At 45.2% G+C, this 18,433-nt stretch overlaps 1 protein-coding gene across 5 annotated transcripts in view; it reads left to right on the top strand.

The window, feature by feature from the left end:
- The window catches only part of LOC111856375 (signal-induced proliferation-associated 1-like protein 2), a 97,848-nt gene that overhangs the window by 46,625 nt on the left and 32,790 nt on the right, over positions 1-18,433 (top strand). For all 5 annotated transcript variants that reach the window (XM_023836298.2, XM_023836299.2, XM_023836297.2 and 2 more), the window contains exons 5-8: positions 745-919; positions 1,292-1,395; positions 3,096-3,253; positions 3,897-4,473. In XM_023836298.2, the coding sequence (XP_023692066.2) occupies positions 745-919; positions 1,292-1,395; positions 3,096-3,253; positions 3,897-4,473 (1,014 nt within the window). The remainder of the gene's footprint in view (positions 1-744; positions 920-1,291; positions 1,396-3,095; positions 3,254-3,896; positions 4,474-18,433) is intronic.

The raw sequence follows: 18,433 nt of genomic DNA, 5'->3' as shown, positions 1-18,433 counted from the left end.
TTTGATGCACGCTTGCCCTAATAACTGGCCTGTCTCTCCCCCATCAGCCGTGGACATGCGTGCCTGTGTTGAGCTAACGGCGGGAAACCGCACAGTGAAAGTGTCTGTCACTGATGATTGAAGCAGGAATGCAGTTTTATGTTGTTTCCCGGTCCATGGCGATCCGACCTGTCAGCTTTATTTTTTTTTTTACTGCCAAGGTTTTCCTTCTCCCATAGCTGAAGTTGTCTCTGCCCTGAATGATTTATGTGCTCTTGAACAATCTTGAGGTTTTTTGCAGGCTCTGAAAAGCCACCGCTCCCACCCCAGTGGCATTTCACCCTGCACTCAGTGCCTCCATCGGGTGTTAGTCATGTGTGCTGAGAACGCAGGTCGGCTTGTCTTCATCTCCATCCCATCGCCCTGCATTAATGTCTCCTGTCGCCTAGGCAACCGTGTGGCTGTGGGTGGGGCCGAGCGCATGGTGTCTTCCCCCGATCCCCCGAGCGTGTCGTGTCGCTCCACAGGACGCGTGGCATGAAATGAAGCGCGTGGCTGGCAGAGTGCACATCGTGGGAGGCGTGTGCTAGCGTTTTTGGGGGGGGGGGGGGGGGGGCATGATGGGATTAACCAGCCGGATCAAAGTGAGAGAAAACGGGGAAGAAAAACAGAGGAGATTATGTCTGTGAGAATTTTCATAGCGTGGCTTAAATGGAGCCGTGAATCGACAGGCAGCTGAATTTTCCAAATTCTTGATCATTCCAGCTGAGCTTCCAGCACAAAGTGGGCATCCTGTACTGCAAGGCGGGACAGAGCACCGAGGAGGAGATGTACAACAACGACGGCGCCGGGCCCAGCTTTGACGAGTTCCTGGACCTTCTTGGCCAGAGGGTGCGGCTGAAAGGCTTCACCAAGTACAGAGCGCAGCTGGACAATAAGAGTGAGAATCGCACACACCGAACACACACGCACACACACACACACACACACGAAGGGCATCACCATGGACACCTTAAAGGCACACAAACCCATACACAAGCCCTTGATCACTAAACTTTGTGGTACATGTGCGTTTGTTTTGTTTTGCTTAGGCAAGGTCCAGTTTAGTAGACACATCAATCATCTCTGTCCTCCTTGCTGGATCCATCAGGATGGGCTTCTGTCTTTCACCTTATTCCATCATCTGCATGACCTTACACACAGACAGTTCTTCAGTGGAGTTACTCATACCTCAGTAGTCCTCAGTAGCTGTCCTGTCAGGACAGCATCTCTCTGAAACTCCGTGTGACTGACACGTGTCTCTGCCTTGCAGCGGACTCCACCGGGACACACTCCCTGTACACCACCTACAAAGATTACGAGCTGATGTTTCACGTGTCCACGATGCTCCCCTACACCCCAAACAACAGGCAGCAGGTGCGTGCTAGTGATGGTGGGGGTTGTTTGGGGGGGGTCACGGCTAGTTACCAACGATACAGATGGAGCAGTCTGAAGCTGATCACTCCTTTTTGTTCTACCTGTCGGGGACAATTAAGGCAGTAACTGATGGTGCCTGACAGATGCTTTCATCCAAAGCTACTTACATGGTTTGCAGTTTTATATGTATACACAATTATGTACAATTATGCAGCTAGCTATTTGCCCTAGAGCGGTTACGTGTAAATGTAGCCCTCTGTTATTTTACTTAATGTTTTTAATAACAGCTGTGCAGCTATAAATAGTCACATGAGAAGAATACTCCTTTAGTCACGGAGCCATGACCTTCCCAGTCCATCCAGTGCAGTGCCCGTGTATCATGCTGCCCAGTTACATTGCTATGGCAACAATGCGTGGCACAGCCTTCGGTGAAAGATGACCCTGGGAGCCAGTGAAGGAAGGTGACCTGTGTGGCACAACAAGAGGATTTTGGGCCATTGCGTTGCATTCTGAGTGATGCTGTAATCAGGGAGTGGGGTCCCTCTCCTGAAAAAGCCTACCCCCCTTCTCAAGCTCAGAGAGGCCAATGTTCTTGACGTATGAGTCTGTTGAGAGCTGAGGAGAACAGCGAGCGGCCAGGTAGAGCCATCGCTTTCCATTGGGTTGAACTCTGGTGTATGAGCATGGTAATCCTGGCTGCGGGGAAACATCAATGATGCAGTAACGGTGTCAGCAGAGCGGATTGTGAGACGGGCCTCTCCATCACGGAGCTCAATTGGCAGGATTACTGGCTTCTCCCTTCAATTCCGGCCCCCTGCTCACCTTTGATTGCCCTGGATTAGTGGAAATCTCACAGAGGAGCTAGAGAACAGAGGTTCACCCTCTCATATCTTCATTCTGTCCGTTCATCCCTGGCTCCCGTTTGTTTACTAGCTTTGTTGCCTGATTAAGCATGTTTTGGCAAGTTCCACCATCAGCACAGAGACTTCAGGGCATGTTTTTGATCCGATATCTGTTTTTTACCACATGGCTTTTATTAATTCTCCCAGCATTTTTTGAGGCATTTATGCATCTGGTAAATTTGTTTTAAAAGGTGTTTGCCACCTCGGTGTGGATCATGAGGAAGTCCCCATGCCTGTAGACAGATTTGACAGGTCTTCCCTGGTTAAACCATTTTGGGTCTCCCAAAATGCTCTTGGTCAGCGTGGCTAAGCCTCTGAGTGTTGTGTTCTTGTTGGTCCCCAGCATTATAGTCTTTATAATTAGGTGTTTACTAAGGAGGGGATCTTTCACTAGGTCCATGATGATCACTTTAAATGTTTTACAGGCCTTCGAATGCACTGTTCATGCACTAAAGTTAAGCCCTCTAAACCTTATTGGGCTCTTTATTGAACCTAAATGTCTCAGGGGACCTGCAGATTCCCGTGGTCAAGGCTTCCTTACGTAGCTGAGAAAACACTAGGATAATATTAGTCACAGGTTCTGGAAAAATGATCATGTGACTGACCATGTGACCGACTATGTAATCGACTGAGAGAATGACCCGGATGGCAGGTGGAGTCTGCTTAAAGGCACATGCTCCAATCCCATGAGGCCATGCTCTCATCCACAGCTTAAGCAGGACCATAGCGAGAATTTTGGGCAGTGGCGTGGCTCCATTTCACCCACCTCTCTTCCTCCTCCTCTATCTCTCCCTGCAGCTCTTGCGGAAACGGCACATAGGCAACGACATTGTCACCATCGTTTTCCAAGAGCCCGGCGCCCTGCCCTTCACCCCAAAAAACATCCGCTCCCATTTCCAGCACGTGTTCGTCATCGTCAAGGTGCACAACCCTTGCACCGAGAACGTGTGCTACAGGTAGGTGGAGAGTGGCTCCAGCTTCAGGCTACGCAATGCTAAGATGTGTCATCAAGGGAGGAGGGGGAGTGTGTCTGAGGTGTGAAGACTCGCACCCAGCAGGTGGGATCCATTCAACCCACCCAGTTACTCAAGGGCTTAATTCAGCCCAGAGAGTCTTTCCGTTCTTTAGCGTTACAGCGTTAATCCCGCTTATGATTTAAGGGAGAACCTTTGATTTTTCACAGCTGTGCCCCTATGCATGTTTCCCTTCCTGGGGGTTTCAAAGGAGGCTTGTGACTTTCATGACTGCTCAGGTTTCATCTAATTCTCACTATCCAATTCCCCAAGTTAAAATTAACGAGTCGTTCATTACAGGCTGCTTCTTTCGTGGTTTAGTGTGACCTCTATGCGGAAGTTAAGTACCAGAAAGCCGTAGGGAATCAATTCTTCTTAATTACTGTATGCTGTGGCATTTAAACTCCCACATTTCCAAATCATGCACAGGAGATAAAGGATCTCGCTTTGTTATAGCTGAATGAGGATGGCAGACTGAGGGTGGTTCCCTATTCATATTTATTTCATACAACATGTCCGCCGGCCCACTCATTTTATTAGAGCTGCGGCCGATTTCCTCGGATGACTCTCTGTCCCCCCCCCGCAGTGTGGCCGTTTCCCGATCAAAAGATGTGCCCCCCTTCGGCCCTCCCATCCCTAAGGGCGTGACTTTCCCCAAGTCCGCTGTGTTCAGAGACTTCCTTCTGGCCAAGGTGATCAACGGCGAGAATGCCGCCCACAAGTCGGAGAAATTCCGTGCCATGGCGACACGCACACGTCAGGAGTACCTCAAGGACCTGGCAGAAAACTTCGCCAGCACCACCGCTGTGGACTCAGCCGTCAAGTTCAGCTTCATCACGCTGGGCGCCAAGCGGAAGGAGCGGGTGAAGCCACGCAAGGACGCCCACCTACAAAGTGCCGGCGCTGTAACGTGGAGCGTCGTGGCACGCGACTTTGGCCAGGCGACCGACATCGAGTGCCTGCTTGGCGTGTCCAACGAGTTCATCGTGCTCGTCGAGGAGGAGACCAAGGATGTGATCTTCAACTGCTCGTGCCGGGACGTCATCGGCTGGACTTCAGGAGTCATGAGTATCAAGATGTTCTATGAGCGTGGGGAGTGCATCCTGTTCTCCACCCAGGACGGCTGCGAGGAGGATGTCCGGGAGATGGTCCAGAGGCTGGAGGTAGGCCCTAGGGTACACGCAGCGGCCGTTTCGGTCCGCACCAGTGTTCATTACCTGCTGTTTTTTGGATAGTCTCACGCAAACCAAGATTAAATCCAAAGACTTCTGGCTTGTAGAATATCATTGTATTCTTTGGCAGTTTTGTTAACATCTCTGTTAAAGTTGTCGTTATTTATAACATGCTTTTACAAAAGGAGCCAGCCTCCTTCTGGGGAAAATGGTTTGGAACACGGCAGTGTCCACTTCTTGGAAGGGGATACGGTTACTCTCTTTCTAAGACAGATTTTTGGCTTAGCTTGAAAAATGCACTTTGTGTCTGATAAAGGGGGGGGTTTTATGGAATGAACCCAAGGTGGGGGTGTGAGCTACGCTTGTGCTCTCCAGCATATCACAGTTCAACAGCTGGTCCATGATGGTATTTATCTGGTGTAAGGTTTCACCTGTTATGCCTGTGATTCCCTTGATTCCCCTAGGGTTAGCTAACTTTTCACTGAGCTTGCTGGGCCATGGTCATAACTGCCCTCATATACCACCCTTAAATAATTAAAGGGTTACTAAGTTACCGCTGGACATGTGCTCTCTCCAACTTTGCCTGGTACTGACTCCTTCCACAGAAGCTATTCCACTTAAAGCGGGAAACCTGCCATGTTTTTTTCTTAATGGGGTCAGATTTTGCTGTTTTTTTTACAGCATTTCTTTATAAGGCAAATAATATAACACGATACCTAAGTCTTTGTGATGATCTGTGTTGTCACATGAGATATTCCAGTTAAAGCACCTGTAACCTGCTTGAGGTGTCATCAGAGAGAAATGCAACATAAATTCATCATTTTGAACATGATGAGTGTTGCATCTCATACAACATCCACATTAAAGGCCATCCTTTAATTTAATCCAACTCACTCGGCCTGTGCTGCTCATGGACACTGAGGACCTTCTGGAAATTCATGACTGGATATTTACAGTATCTCCATCATTTTCAAGGCCCCTATTTCTACCGGATTTTTCTTTCTTCAAAGATGGATGAAACTATAGAGCATCAGCGGGGTCTTGTTTTCCAAACTCCCAATTATTTCCGTCGTACCGGAGGCTGTGTTGGTGATTGTTTATTTTGGATCACTCTATTATTGATTGATGAAGATTCTTTTACTCTCATTTGCTTGTTTTTATTTTGCTGTGAAACGGCAAAGTTATCATTATATTAAGCTTTTGCCAGATTAGTCACCCTTAAACTTTAATGTAAACTTTAATGACCTGAGTGATGGTGCCATCACAGCATTTGGTCTTTCCTAAGACCAGGTCTTTCTTTTCTGCTCCTGCAACTTGCCCTCCCTCCAGTTTCCTTTCATTTCTCCTCCATCCCCTTTAACTTTGCACCAAATTTTTGTCAGTGCATCTGTCCCCGGAAAAACGGCACAGAGCATGCATGGCGCTCTTGGGTTACTGTGAGGCATGCTTTAAGCCATTTTATGAACAGAGAGCACCATCTAGTGGGGTCAGAAAATACAGCAAATGGTTCATGAAGCCTCATTAGGGCATCACTAATAATCGAAGCTTAGTAATCTGGATGCCTCTCCAGTTTCCTGTGAGATCTAGTCGAAGGCGACGCCCCTTCAAAGAAGGTACGCCTGATTGGAGGTGTCCGCCTAAGGTGGGTAGCTGTGAGGACGCAGGAGGGACTGGCGCCCTTTAGCCACACAGGGTAGCACAGAAGCCAGTGCATGCCGGCCCGATCCAAACTGGGCGAGTAAGTGGCCATGTGGTGACATGAAATTCCCAGGCTGTCCGCAGCCTGCAGCGAACGAGCGTGAGGACTGGTAGGCCAGCTGGTCGTGATGGAGGAGGAAGCTCAGACGGACGGGACTGGCTGTCTTCTGTCATCTGCCCCCCTCTCAGGGCCCCATCCACGCTGCTTCCCAGGGACAGGGCCCCTTCTTAGCAAGCCAGAGCCGATACTCCCCGAGGGGGGCCCGTGGTGACAGACAGGGGTTCTCTCAGGACAAACAGCTCGCCTGCCAGCTGAGGATCATGTGTCCCAGCCACCCCCCCCCCCCCAATGAGCCTACACCTTTACATAATTTCATGGGTCTGCAGTACGTCGTCAGTATTCATCAGCCTTTCACCCCTCCGAGCAAGAAAAATGAAGGTCACAGCCAAAAAGCGCTAGTTTTCCTGACAGCCCTTAAACTTTTGGCTTAGAAAACAAAGTGCTATATTCCCCCAAGTCTTCTGTATGTTTACTTAAGTGAATAAACCCCCTGTGCTCCTGTAGTGCACCCATCTGTAGTGTGACATGTCTGATGTCTGCTGCATGCCCAGAGGCTGTGTTAGTATGTTTTTAAGTCCTACCAGCTAGCGTTAGAGCTTCTATGGGTCTTTGAGTCTATCCAGTGATGGAAGCCTCATTGTTTTCAGGCAAGCACGGTGAAAGATGGAGAGCATTTACATTACTTTTACATTTTTTTATTACCCGGCGCTTTTGTCCAAAGCGAGATGTGTATAAATATAAATGAGGTAGATTATAAGCATCATGCATTATAGGCATACAGCTGTCAAGGGGCCAGCTAGGCATAAGTGCAGCTTGGCTGAGCTCCCAACAAATGACCAAGATAGCATCAGAGCTACAGTGCTTTATAATGAGAAAAGCTATTCTAATTGAAACACCATGTAGACTGAGGAGTGACAAGGAGGCACTCTGCCACAGCCGGCCCCTTCAGTGTTGCCGCTTGGGGTCAGGCCCAGCCCCTTCCTCCTCCCTGGGCTGGCTTCCTGTCCCCATTTGTGTCAGTCTGCACTCGCCGCCAGATCCATCATTGGATTTCTAATCGGCATGGGTTCTCCTCCAGCCCTGATTATCCGAGCAGCTCTCAGATTCGTTCACTTGTTTGATTACATCATGCCCCTGATTTAAGGTATTAGCTTGAGGCTGGAGCTCACATTCTGTTGAGGAAGACAAATATATGGGGAACTTGTCCTTGTTTACCCTTGAATCTATAAATTTTAGCTGCCTGAGTCACATATTGTTGTGCAGGCTGGACTGTTTCGACACACTTGTCCCCTGTGGGGGGAGAATCTGTTCGTAAACGCGGGAGAGGGCGGCAAGGACGTAAGCGCTGCTCCAGTCCCGCTTGAGACCAGACCCTTGTGTCAGCAGCAGGCCGGACACAGGCAGCCGGCTGGTCCCGTCACTCGCAGCGTGCTTCCATCAATGAGGGCAGTCACGGTGCGCTCGGCTCTGCCTGTCCCCACAGGTTAGCCTGCGCTAGCGTGGAGCGCTAGGCTAGGAAGCTAATTTGCCTGTTTAATGATAGCATATGCCTAGTCACACCTATGTCATCAACAAGTGTCTCCAATAGCTTCACTAGCTTGTTCCAAAATAGCCACAACTTAATTCTGGACACTATGTATACAATACTGGATGTACAGGGTCCGGTCCACTGGTGAAATGTAGAATGAACATAGGCAGAAGCCTGCATCTTTGGCGCCTGCCCATATACCAGCTCTGTGCTTTGTTGGCACTGCCTACCAAACCTAATTTCGCTGCCAAAGACACGCAAAATTAGACACTAGAGCACATGTTAGGAACCGTAAACACAATATCGCATGCAAAAAAAAAAACAGCCAATGTCTGTTCCTCTGCCTCCCCCGCTTTTAGCTAGCTTGTATTTTTTCCCCCCAGGATAGCCTTACAGTGTTTTCCATCTTTACTGTCATATATTTTGCAGTAATAGTTTAGGCTGAATGCCTTACAGAGCTCCTAGCAGGATTACATGTGGAGTGTTCCTCGTGCTCTGGCCTGTCTCAGGGGTCCAGCATACTTGGCATGTACCGGATCCCATCCAGGATTTGTCTCTGCCTGGGCCGCCACTTGTCGCCCTGCCATCTGGGTCAGCTCCTAGCAGCCAGCTACTGTAACCCTGGCCACCTTCCTCCAATAGACGATCGCTCCTCCTCAGATTCAGTGGTGCAGGAGTTCCACCATGCTACAGTGGAAGACTGACTTTGAGTTAATCACAAGCAACTATGGCTTCATCTTACCGAACCGTCATTCTCACTTTGACGGAGGCTGCGTTCAGGCTCGTGCTCTGTCAGACATGAAGGCGATAATGCAGCGCCATTTTAATGGTGTATTAGAACTCGAGTATTTAAAGAATCCTTGTCAGAAAAGCATGTTTCTAAAAATAGTGAATAATTATTAGCGCAAGACAGTTGACAGTATAAACATCTGGTACCCTGCATGGGGTACAAAAGGGTTCATGGGAAAAAGGCCCAGAATGCCACATGCACGTATGGGTCGGCTTCACTCGCTTCCTTCTGAGAGCGCACCGTCCCTTCCTCCCATTCTTCCAGCCAGACCTGCATTTCCTGCTTGTATCCGTCCCCTTACATCCTTGATGCCGGCATTAGCTAACCAGCAATCTAGGCACTCGTGACGGAGCCCACAAGAAGTATGGTGTTAAGTTCAGCGTTATGCGAGCTGGGTAGCCTGCTTGATGGTTGCTTAAAGCAGGTTCCATCAAAGGTCAACAGTTTGAACCCAAAAGAAAACAAACTAGACCAACCTCCACATTAATCCAAAAATGTAAGGTACCTATAATTCTGTGCACTAAGTGGCATGTAGAAAGTAGTTAGTAAACTGTTACTTGTGTCTGGTTGGTGATCTCAGATAGGGACTGTTTTAGTATGTCATTGCTCTGCTGCTGCTTGTGCACAGAATGTGGTGTCAGCGTGGCTGGGCTCATGCTGACACCGGTTTATAAGTCCCCCAAACTGCATCTGATGCATCTTGCCAGCCCCCATCTGGGATGACGCCAATGAAAACACACAGACCCCCCATATATAAAACTGGCAACTGGGCAGTAATTCGGTATCGATTTCTGTTGTCAGTTTCAGTACATCAAGACAAAGGCAGAGTGTGAAAGGCCTCTGACATGACATGCACTGAAATGCTTTTGGTGGCCATGTGTAGGACACCGACTGAGTTCTTACATAAGACCGCTATGTATAACCAGCATGGTGCCCCGCAATTTAACACTGTAACTTCACACCTGTGGGGTCGTGGCTTTAAATCTCAGCCTTGTTGTTTCTGGGGAATTTGCCTGTTGTTCTTGTGTTTGATTAGGCAAATTAGTGTATCTGAGCTGCTCAGTGGATGGGTCTGTGTGTGTGTGTGTCTGTGTGTGTGTGTGTGTGTGTGTGTGCGTGCGCTGGAATCCCATCCAAGGTGGCCTTTTGGGATGGACTCTGCATTCACCATGGCCCTGTGCAGGATCAGGGGTCGTGCAAAATAGATGGATGTATATATAAGCCAGTCAGTAACTTCATTTTATTATTAGATTATTATCCAGAGGTGAATTCAGTCCGCCTGGCCACCTTGCTGTCAGTCCAGCCAGAGCCCGGGTGAGATCTGACTCATCGCGGTGCAGTGCCCGCTTCTCTGGGTCATGCCGAGTAACGGCTCAGCATCTGGGTGTGTTTTGTGGACGGGGAATTTAGAGTTCTGATGTGAAGCTGATCTCTGCTGTGTCGTGGAAAACAGTGGCCTGTGGTTCCGTTTTCTTACACTGTCCCTCAGTTTGCAGCTTTTAAAACCAGTTATTTTAGGAAGGTGTACATATATATATTCCAATAAAAAATATATGTTATATGTTTCAGTTTATATGTAGTTTGTGATTGTGTGTATGTGTGTGTGTGGTCATGTATATATTATTACATTGTGGGGGGGGACCAAATGTCCTCACAATGTGATAAAAACCAGTTATTCTGATGTTGTTTGACCATAATTTCAGTCCCAAGAAGGGGACACTCAATTTCATAATAATCCAAGATTTTGCTCAGGGTGGCACCGTGGTCTCATACCTCCAGTGTTGGGGGTTTGGTGACCTTATCACCCTCTTTATGTGCGTGTGTGTGTGTTGATGTCCCCCACAATGTGATAAAAAACCTGTTACTTTGACGTTGTGGAGAGAACATTTCTCAGGTCCCCACAAAGATCTGTGAATGCCATTAAAAAAGTAAAAATGACAAAAGTCTTGTATTTTGTTTGGTTACTTATGGTTAAGGTTAGGGCTGGGTAGTGGTTGTTATTGTTGGAATTAGAGTTTCCTGGTCCCCATATAGGAAATTATAAAATATATAAGGTCATGTATTCTTTTATTTTTCTGTGTCATTGTGACCTTTATCTATTTCTCCTTCATCCAGCCAGGCCACTTTGAGCCTGCAGCCTATAGCAGGCAGCTGGGGCGCAAGACAGGGGAACACGAGGGCTTCCTTCCATGATTCAGAAACATTCACGTCTGTGAATTGGTGACTCAGAATCTCCCATAGTGTGTGATTCTGTGTGTGACTAACTCCCGTCCAGGGTGTACCCCAGCCCTCTGCTGCTTTGGATAGGCTCCAACCCCCCCACTACCCTGACCAAGATAAGAGGTTGGAAAATAGATAGATGGATTTTCCAAAAATAAAATAAAAAATCTGTAAGTCAATCACATGAACATGTATAATGATTGTATAATAATCCTATAGCACATATATATGTGCAGATATCATAGTTATTAAAATACTAACCAGGAAGTGGCAAGATTCATATTTCAGTTCACAGCTGCGTGTTTATTTTGAGTCCTGGACCACAGCATACAGTCCTGTGGGTGGTTGGCTTTTGGGTCAGAAAGCTGCGGCACTTTCCATTGGTCCATTGGCCGGCCGCTGTTTGAAGGAGCGGGGGTCCTGTATCTCTGTGTGGGCCAGCCTTCCTGGGGTCACCCCATAACCCGGCAGCAGGACAGAGCCGCTGTCTTTCACCGCTCCCCTCCATCTGGGTAAAGGGATTATGGGGGATGAGATAATTACCCCACCGTTTGATTTAATGCAGCACATTGCCCCCATGCACCCCAGTCTGCAGCCCACAGTCCAAATGTGCTGCCCGGTCACTGATCATCACGTATGATCTGACCAGGCGTCCTTTCCTTGGTCTGGACACGCTTGTGCCAAAATTGATGATGGAGGACTTTGCGGTGTTACAGCATAGTTAGTTGCCAAAGTTACAACAGCAAAGACCTCTCTCTGGCCAGGTCTGGGTGATCTGGTGCCCTAGGAAAGATTTATACGAGCCCAACCCCCACCCCCCCAACAAATTTTGTCAATTAATTTGTATCAAAAACATTTCAGTAGCACGGAGTATCTGGCTCCCTGTGACCCTAAATATGATAAGTGGTTACAGAAAATGGATGGATGGATGGATGGATAGATGGATGGATGGATGGATGGGGAGTATCTGGCTGCTGACGAGCTTGCTGGCATCTGTTTAACAATAAAAGTGGTGAGATAAATTTCAGTGTAAATGACTGTAATATCATGGAATGCAGCCAGAGGTATGTGTTCTGGTTTTTTTCCCCTCGCTCTTTTGGGCCCCCTGATCAGTTGGTGCCCCCGGTGACTGCCTGTGTCGCCCGTAAGGCGAGCTGGCCCTGCTTGATGTGTCCTTCACCACCAGTCCCACAGTTGAATATTCTGATGAATATACTACAAGTAAGCAGAACAACCTGCCAGACGCTTATATCCGTTGGCTCCTTGACAGAGTGCTGAAATGAAAAATGAAATGATGCTTTATTTGCCATTTGCACAAGTACATTGGAATGCTTTTTCTCGCATATCCCATCATGCTTTGCTCTGAGACATGCACACATGTACATGCAGTTGAGAGCAAAGCTTGGGGTCTGAGCCCTGCTTGGGGGTTAAGAGCCCTGCTCAAGGGCCCAGTGGACATGTCACTTAGAGACAAACCGGCACCCACCTCACCATAGGCACAGAGGCCTTAACCTACTGAGCCACATACCACACCTCCCATAGGCTTGTGATATATTATCTGCTTCTCTGTACGTCAATTTGGTCCTAAGCTTCTGCTAAATAAATAAATGTAAATATAAAATGCAAACCCATTCAACATTCCTGCATCATAATCATCCATCATGCAGAATTTATTTCTGCCATTCGGACTAGTGTGGTGCTGAGGTATCACCCGCTGCATGGCTGCCCTCAGGTTCTCACCCCCGTCGTGTGGTAGGTGCGGCAATGCACTGTAATCAGTGAACACTCCTTACCACCACCCCCCCTCTCTCTGCATGAGCAGCCTGCTGAAAAGCCTTCGCCGACGTGCTAAATAATAACCGTGAGGTAAATTGCGGGTCTCTTTAAAGCCTCACTTGGCCTTTGGCTACCTTAGAAAAATGCCAGGAAAGGCTTAGAAACTGAGCTTTTTTTATGCGATATCGCAGCCCTGCAACCTGGCAGGAGACTAGCAGTGTTTCCGAATCCAGACAGGCCAGCCAAGGGGAAGTGTTTTCCTGCGAGGAGCCTGCGCCGTTGCTTATTCTCACTTCCTCTCCTATCCTAAAATGGCCCTTTGACACTGATTTTTTTTTGTTCTGTTTACTTGCATGTAAAAGCGTCTTTGGATGATAATGTCCTTCTTGATGTTATGGACAAGGAGCTCCCCACCTTTGTTACATGCGAACAGAACACGCAACACATTGGGGGTCCTTAAAAAAAAACTATGCAACTGTGCAAAAGTCTTAGGCAACAAAAGAAAATGATGTTTAAATCACCTTCATGTTGGTATAAAACTATGTCAAAATGTGTCAGCTTAGTCATTTCCAAACTTCTGCTAAAATAACCTCAGTATTTCCAGCAACCCTTGAAATACACCAATGCATTTTTGACTCGACAGCTAGCACACCTTGTAAATGAGCTGGTGGTGAAATTTAATAAATAAATGGAATGGTTGAGGTGCTCCTGAAGAGAGGATTGAGAACACCGCGTTCATCTAGTCATCAATGGCAGTAACTTTTTGAAGAACAGAAGAAATTATTATTAGTTTTTATTGTTACTCTTAAATTGCATATGTTCTTATTCTAAATTGTCTTTTGTTCTGGGCAAAAGTGCACTTACTGTCCATATAAATAGCTTTAAACATATCCTTTGACTGCCTAAGACTTTTGCGCAGTACTGAAGTTTACTTCAGGAAATTAACCAACCCCAGAGGAATAGTGGAGCTTAGGAACCCCTAGTATCGGCCATGTGGTGAAAAAGAATGAAGTCCATTACAGCCTTACAGTTTAACAACGTTCACCTGTTACCATTAGGGGTGCACCGATCGATCGGCGCACCGATCGATCGGCCTCGATCACGTTAATTTGAGGGGATCAGAAATCGACCATATTCCCATGAGATCCACCGATCTTAGTTATATGCTTTTAACTCTTTGGGGTCGAGTATGTCGTCGACGACATCGCGTACTTTTCGCGTACTTTTCGCGTCTATTTCAGTTTATAAATATCTCGCTGAAATCTTAATGTATAATCATGAAAAAAACGCTGGCTAAATCCGTAATCTGTCTTCTTTTCAAAACGTCCATTGTCGGAAGTATTAAAGTTTTTTTAATTAGGTTAAATCGGCAAAAAAGTAAACCATGTCATCTTACTTTGTTTTACCTGCATCGGGGGCGTGTAGTACCGCTCTCACCCGAAGATCGCTATTCACATTCTAAATAGCCGCATTAGCGCGTATTCAAATCGCATTCGCATGGTAATTTGATTAACAGCGCAACGGTGAAACGCGATCCAGATACATCCCCTTCAGCGCCATAAAAGGGGGTTGGGGACGTGGCCAGGTGACAATGGCTCATTCATACACATGAAAGTTGCTACATATTCAATGAAATGAGCCAGAAATAGTTACATGAGTTAGGTTTTTCTTATTTATTTATCCAAATTAATGTTGCATCTACACCATTTAGTCATCTTCATGTAGCCAAGACTTTGGTGATCAGATATCTGGGATCAAAACAAACTGCCAGCATTGCTTACTATGTACTTTTATAATGTTTCTGCAAGTGTTCCAAACTGCATTTTGCAATGTCTATACTTTGATGTCAAATTTCAAACTTAACAAAAATCTGACATATTTACAATATATATTAAAATAAAGATGAGTGTAATGGCAAAACAAATATATAAGAAATAATTTATTTGCCATGAATTAAGTGTGATGAAATGTGTGATCATGCCCCAGTCAGTGAAAGTGTGTTTCCTACCCCTAGGCCCCAGAGGGTTAAATCAGCCTTTTCTCCCATTCCCGAGAGAGGTGCAGTGCAGGCTGCCTCCCTCCCTATTTTTTGGACAAGTGTGTCATAACAGCTATATATATATATTTTTTTTTACAAAATTAGAGAAATTAAAGTCTGGAAGAAAAAATATGATTTTGTAGTTCAAACAGCAATGCTCATTTATATGTTCATTTATATTTGAGGACACTACCTCATGTTTTGTGAGTATTCATATCAATTTACTCAATAAAAATGGAAACATTGAAGTAACTGTCTTTTAGTTATGAAAGAAACAAGATCGGCAAAAAAAAATCGAGATCGGCAGGTAAGGTTGCCTAAGGATCGGTGATCGTTGATCGGCCAGAAAACTGCAATCGGTGCACCCCTAGTTACCATCCCTTAAGGTAGATAAAACCAAAGACATTTGACAGATAATGAAATTAATTCCACATTATTATTTTAAGTCAGCAAATATACGCTCTGTTTAGCTCCTGCTACAAACTTTTTGTGGATTTTAGGTCTGGACAATAACCTGGCTTCTTTTTCAGCCAGTTGTTGTGGGGATTCCCATGTGTGTGTTGGATCATTCCTCATTCTGATTTCGCCCTCAGAGGACCTTCTGCTTTCCCACTACAGTACTCCTGAAGTGTGTATTTATGACAGACTAAGTTATAGCATAGTAATGTGCACCAGGAACCATCATCTTGATGGCTGGTGTGAGGTTCTTCTGCATAAAATTTGAAACATAGTAAATTATGACTTGATTCATGATTGACTAATCTGTCTAGAGCTGCTTATTTCAGAAGTCAGAGTCAAAGTTTACTGAAGCACATGTGTTTCTCGGAATGGGGACTCCGACCTTGTATTTGTTACAGTAAGAGTGGCCTGTGGGGCTTGGAGACTTTGGGGTCTGTTGACATTCCTGGCAGCATCATTTGAGAGCATCTTAAGGAGAATCTGATATAGCTGCCAGTGCTGGGTAGTTTGGCACAGTCACTGAATTCTCTCCGCTAGCAGACTGACGTCTCTTACTGTGAAAAAAGGGGCTTTGTATTGTTGAGAAACTGTTTTGTGTGCTTTACTATGCTGATGAGCAGTTTCAGAATGAAAACTATCAAAGACTTCAGCTAATACGTGTATGATGTGTTAGCAGGGCTCTCAGATTTCATCAATAGTTTGGAGTGAGATTATATCTGTTAGAGGCGCAGCATATGTCTCACGGTCAATGCGTGATACTTGAGAGCCCTGCCTACCGCATTCATCGGATCTTGGTCTGCCACTTCCACTTTGTCTGCACTCTGTATGGGCGCGCATTCATACAGTATAACGTGCTTGCAGCGGAATCACATGCAACAAATACTATTTTCTGGTTGCCCGTCTAACTTGACCAGGACAACTATGAACTCTACACTCCGTATACCCACGGCTCATCCATTAATTCTATATAACGGGACACCTTGGTGGGCGTTATCCCTTACTCCCCAGCGTGAGAAACACGAGGTGTGGCGTGTGAACTGGTTGAAATGTGTGTGTCTCACGGTGTGTGTGTTACCCCTGTATTCAGTGTGATGTTTATGTCTACTAATCTGGGTGTGATGTATTAGCTTCTGCTAAACTCGGCATGATGTGTTAACTTCTGCTAATCTGGGTGTGATGTATTAGCTTCTGCTAAACTCGGCATGATGTGTTAACTTCTGCTAATCTGGGTGTGATGTGTTATCTTCTGCTAAACTCGGCATGATGTGTTAACTTCTGCTAACCTGGGTGAGATGTGTTAGCTTCTGCTAAACTGGGCATGATGTGTTAACTTCTGCTAATCTGGGTGTGATATGTTAGCTTCTGCTAAACTGGGCATGATGTGTTAACTTCTGATAACCTGGGTGTGATGTGTTAGCTTCTGCTAAACTGGGCATGATGTGTTAACTAATGCTAATCTGGGCATAAGGTATCATCTTCTGATAATATGGGCATGATTTGTCAATTTCTGATAAACTTGGCACAATGTATTAGCTTCTGTCAATCTACAAGTGATGTGTAAACTTTTGCTAAACTGGGCATGATGTGTTAGTTTCTGCTAAACTGGGTGTGATGCGTTAGCTTCTGCTAATTTGAGCGTGATGTGTTAGCTTTTGCTAATCTGGGCGTGATGTGTTAGCTTTTGCTAATCTGGGCGTGATGTGTTAGTTTCTATCAATCTAGATGTGATGTGTAAACTTCTGATAAACTTCACATGACGTGTTAGCTTCTAATAATCTGGGCATGATGTGTCAGCTTCTGCTAATCTGGGATGCGTTTCCTGTACAACAATGGAACTTAGCATTAACGATGCCTCATGCTATGTTCGTTCAAACTGACCAACATCCAATGTACGACTATTTCCCAAGACTGTCGTACTTTGTTAGTACCACAGTAGTTTGAACCACATTCATTTAAACCACCAAAGTTCGAACTACAGTGGTTGCAGAGGTGATTGCTCACATGCAAAGACCCACAAACCTCATAATATTATTTTAAAATACAACAGTTCTGCCAATATTACATCATTTTATTGTATCAGTCATATAACAGCAATAATAGTATTAAATACTCAAAAATAGCAATACTGTCATAATAATATGATGCTTGTATGATGCTTCTTGTATAGGAAAATAAGAAATAGGGTATTAGCTATTAGGCTACAATGCATTTAACAGCATCTGCTCTATCTATAATTATGTTTATTTTATTTTTATTTTGTTATTTTAATCACACTATAAACACTGATAAATTCCTGATCCATCACTATTTATACAGCCTTTGTACGGCTCAGTGGGATTGATGGCTGTGTAAAACACCCGCCATGATTGTGCAAATTTCTTGCCTACACAACCATGGGTTTGTATCTAAGCACCACTGTTTATTTTTTTAAATCTTTTTTCATATTACGACGAACAAAAACTCTCAGTGATTAAGAAGTGATTCATTATTTTTAGCCATTAATTTGTTTTTTGTTTTATTTGCTTTCCCCGTGTTTTTTTCCTATTTAATGCTGTGTACACATAAGCACTGAATGATAAATCATTTCAGCATCATCATCACGATGTACGCCTGCGTAGTAATCATATTGCATTTATCAGCACTGCTTTGTGTCTGTCGACACAGCTCACGAAAACACCACCAACTTACTAGACATGCTCTATTGATAAGTTCTATTTGGCAATAGTTTATTTCAGGTAATTTCATCTCCTTTTTGGTTTTATAAATATCGCAGTATTACTTAATGTGATATTGCCATGTCATAATTGTGCAGCCCTAAATATATATTTATCAATGTAATGAATTCTACTATATAGCACAAATAAGGTGGGTAAACAACATCCTCTCCCATCATACCATACTCATGAGAGAAGTACATAAAAAGTACTCTAGCAGCTACATTTTCAAAGCACTTGACATTATAGGTGTTTGTACAGCAGGATATTTCATGTTTTCACCTTATTTACACAGAGTCCTTCGACTGCATTCTCCACCATCAATGACATAGTCACACAGAACTAAGCTTCTACCTACAGCCCGAGAGCACACCTGAGTTTCTAATTTTATATATATATATAGTTTCTTCCTGACAATTAGCTAATCATTTGCATACATTCTGTACACCTGATTCTAATTAGCCTTTTAATTTAGACAACAGAATTAACGGTTGACTGACTGTTAGGGTCTTTAACATTACGTTGCTGTATAAAATATGATTTTTTTTTTCTCTCTTGCGCTATCGACTCAGACCTCACAAGCTGTGGGTTTGGCTCCAGGTCCCCATAAGGGAAAACTCTATTTTATAAAAATCGGTGACTGCTATGAGAAAATTAAAAATGCAAA

The sequence above is a fragment of the Paramormyrops kingsleyae genome, chromosome 20 (assembly GCF_048594095.1).
Source record: "Paramormyrops kingsleyae isolate MSU_618 chromosome 20, PKINGS_0.4, whole genome shotgun sequence".
NCBI classification, from domain to species: Eukaryota; Metazoa; Chordata; class Actinopteri; order Osteoglossiformes; family Mormyridae; genus Paramormyrops; species Paramormyrops kingsleyae.
Note: the sequence above shows the minus strand (reverse complement) of the source record. Positions and strands in the feature narration are given on the sequence as shown.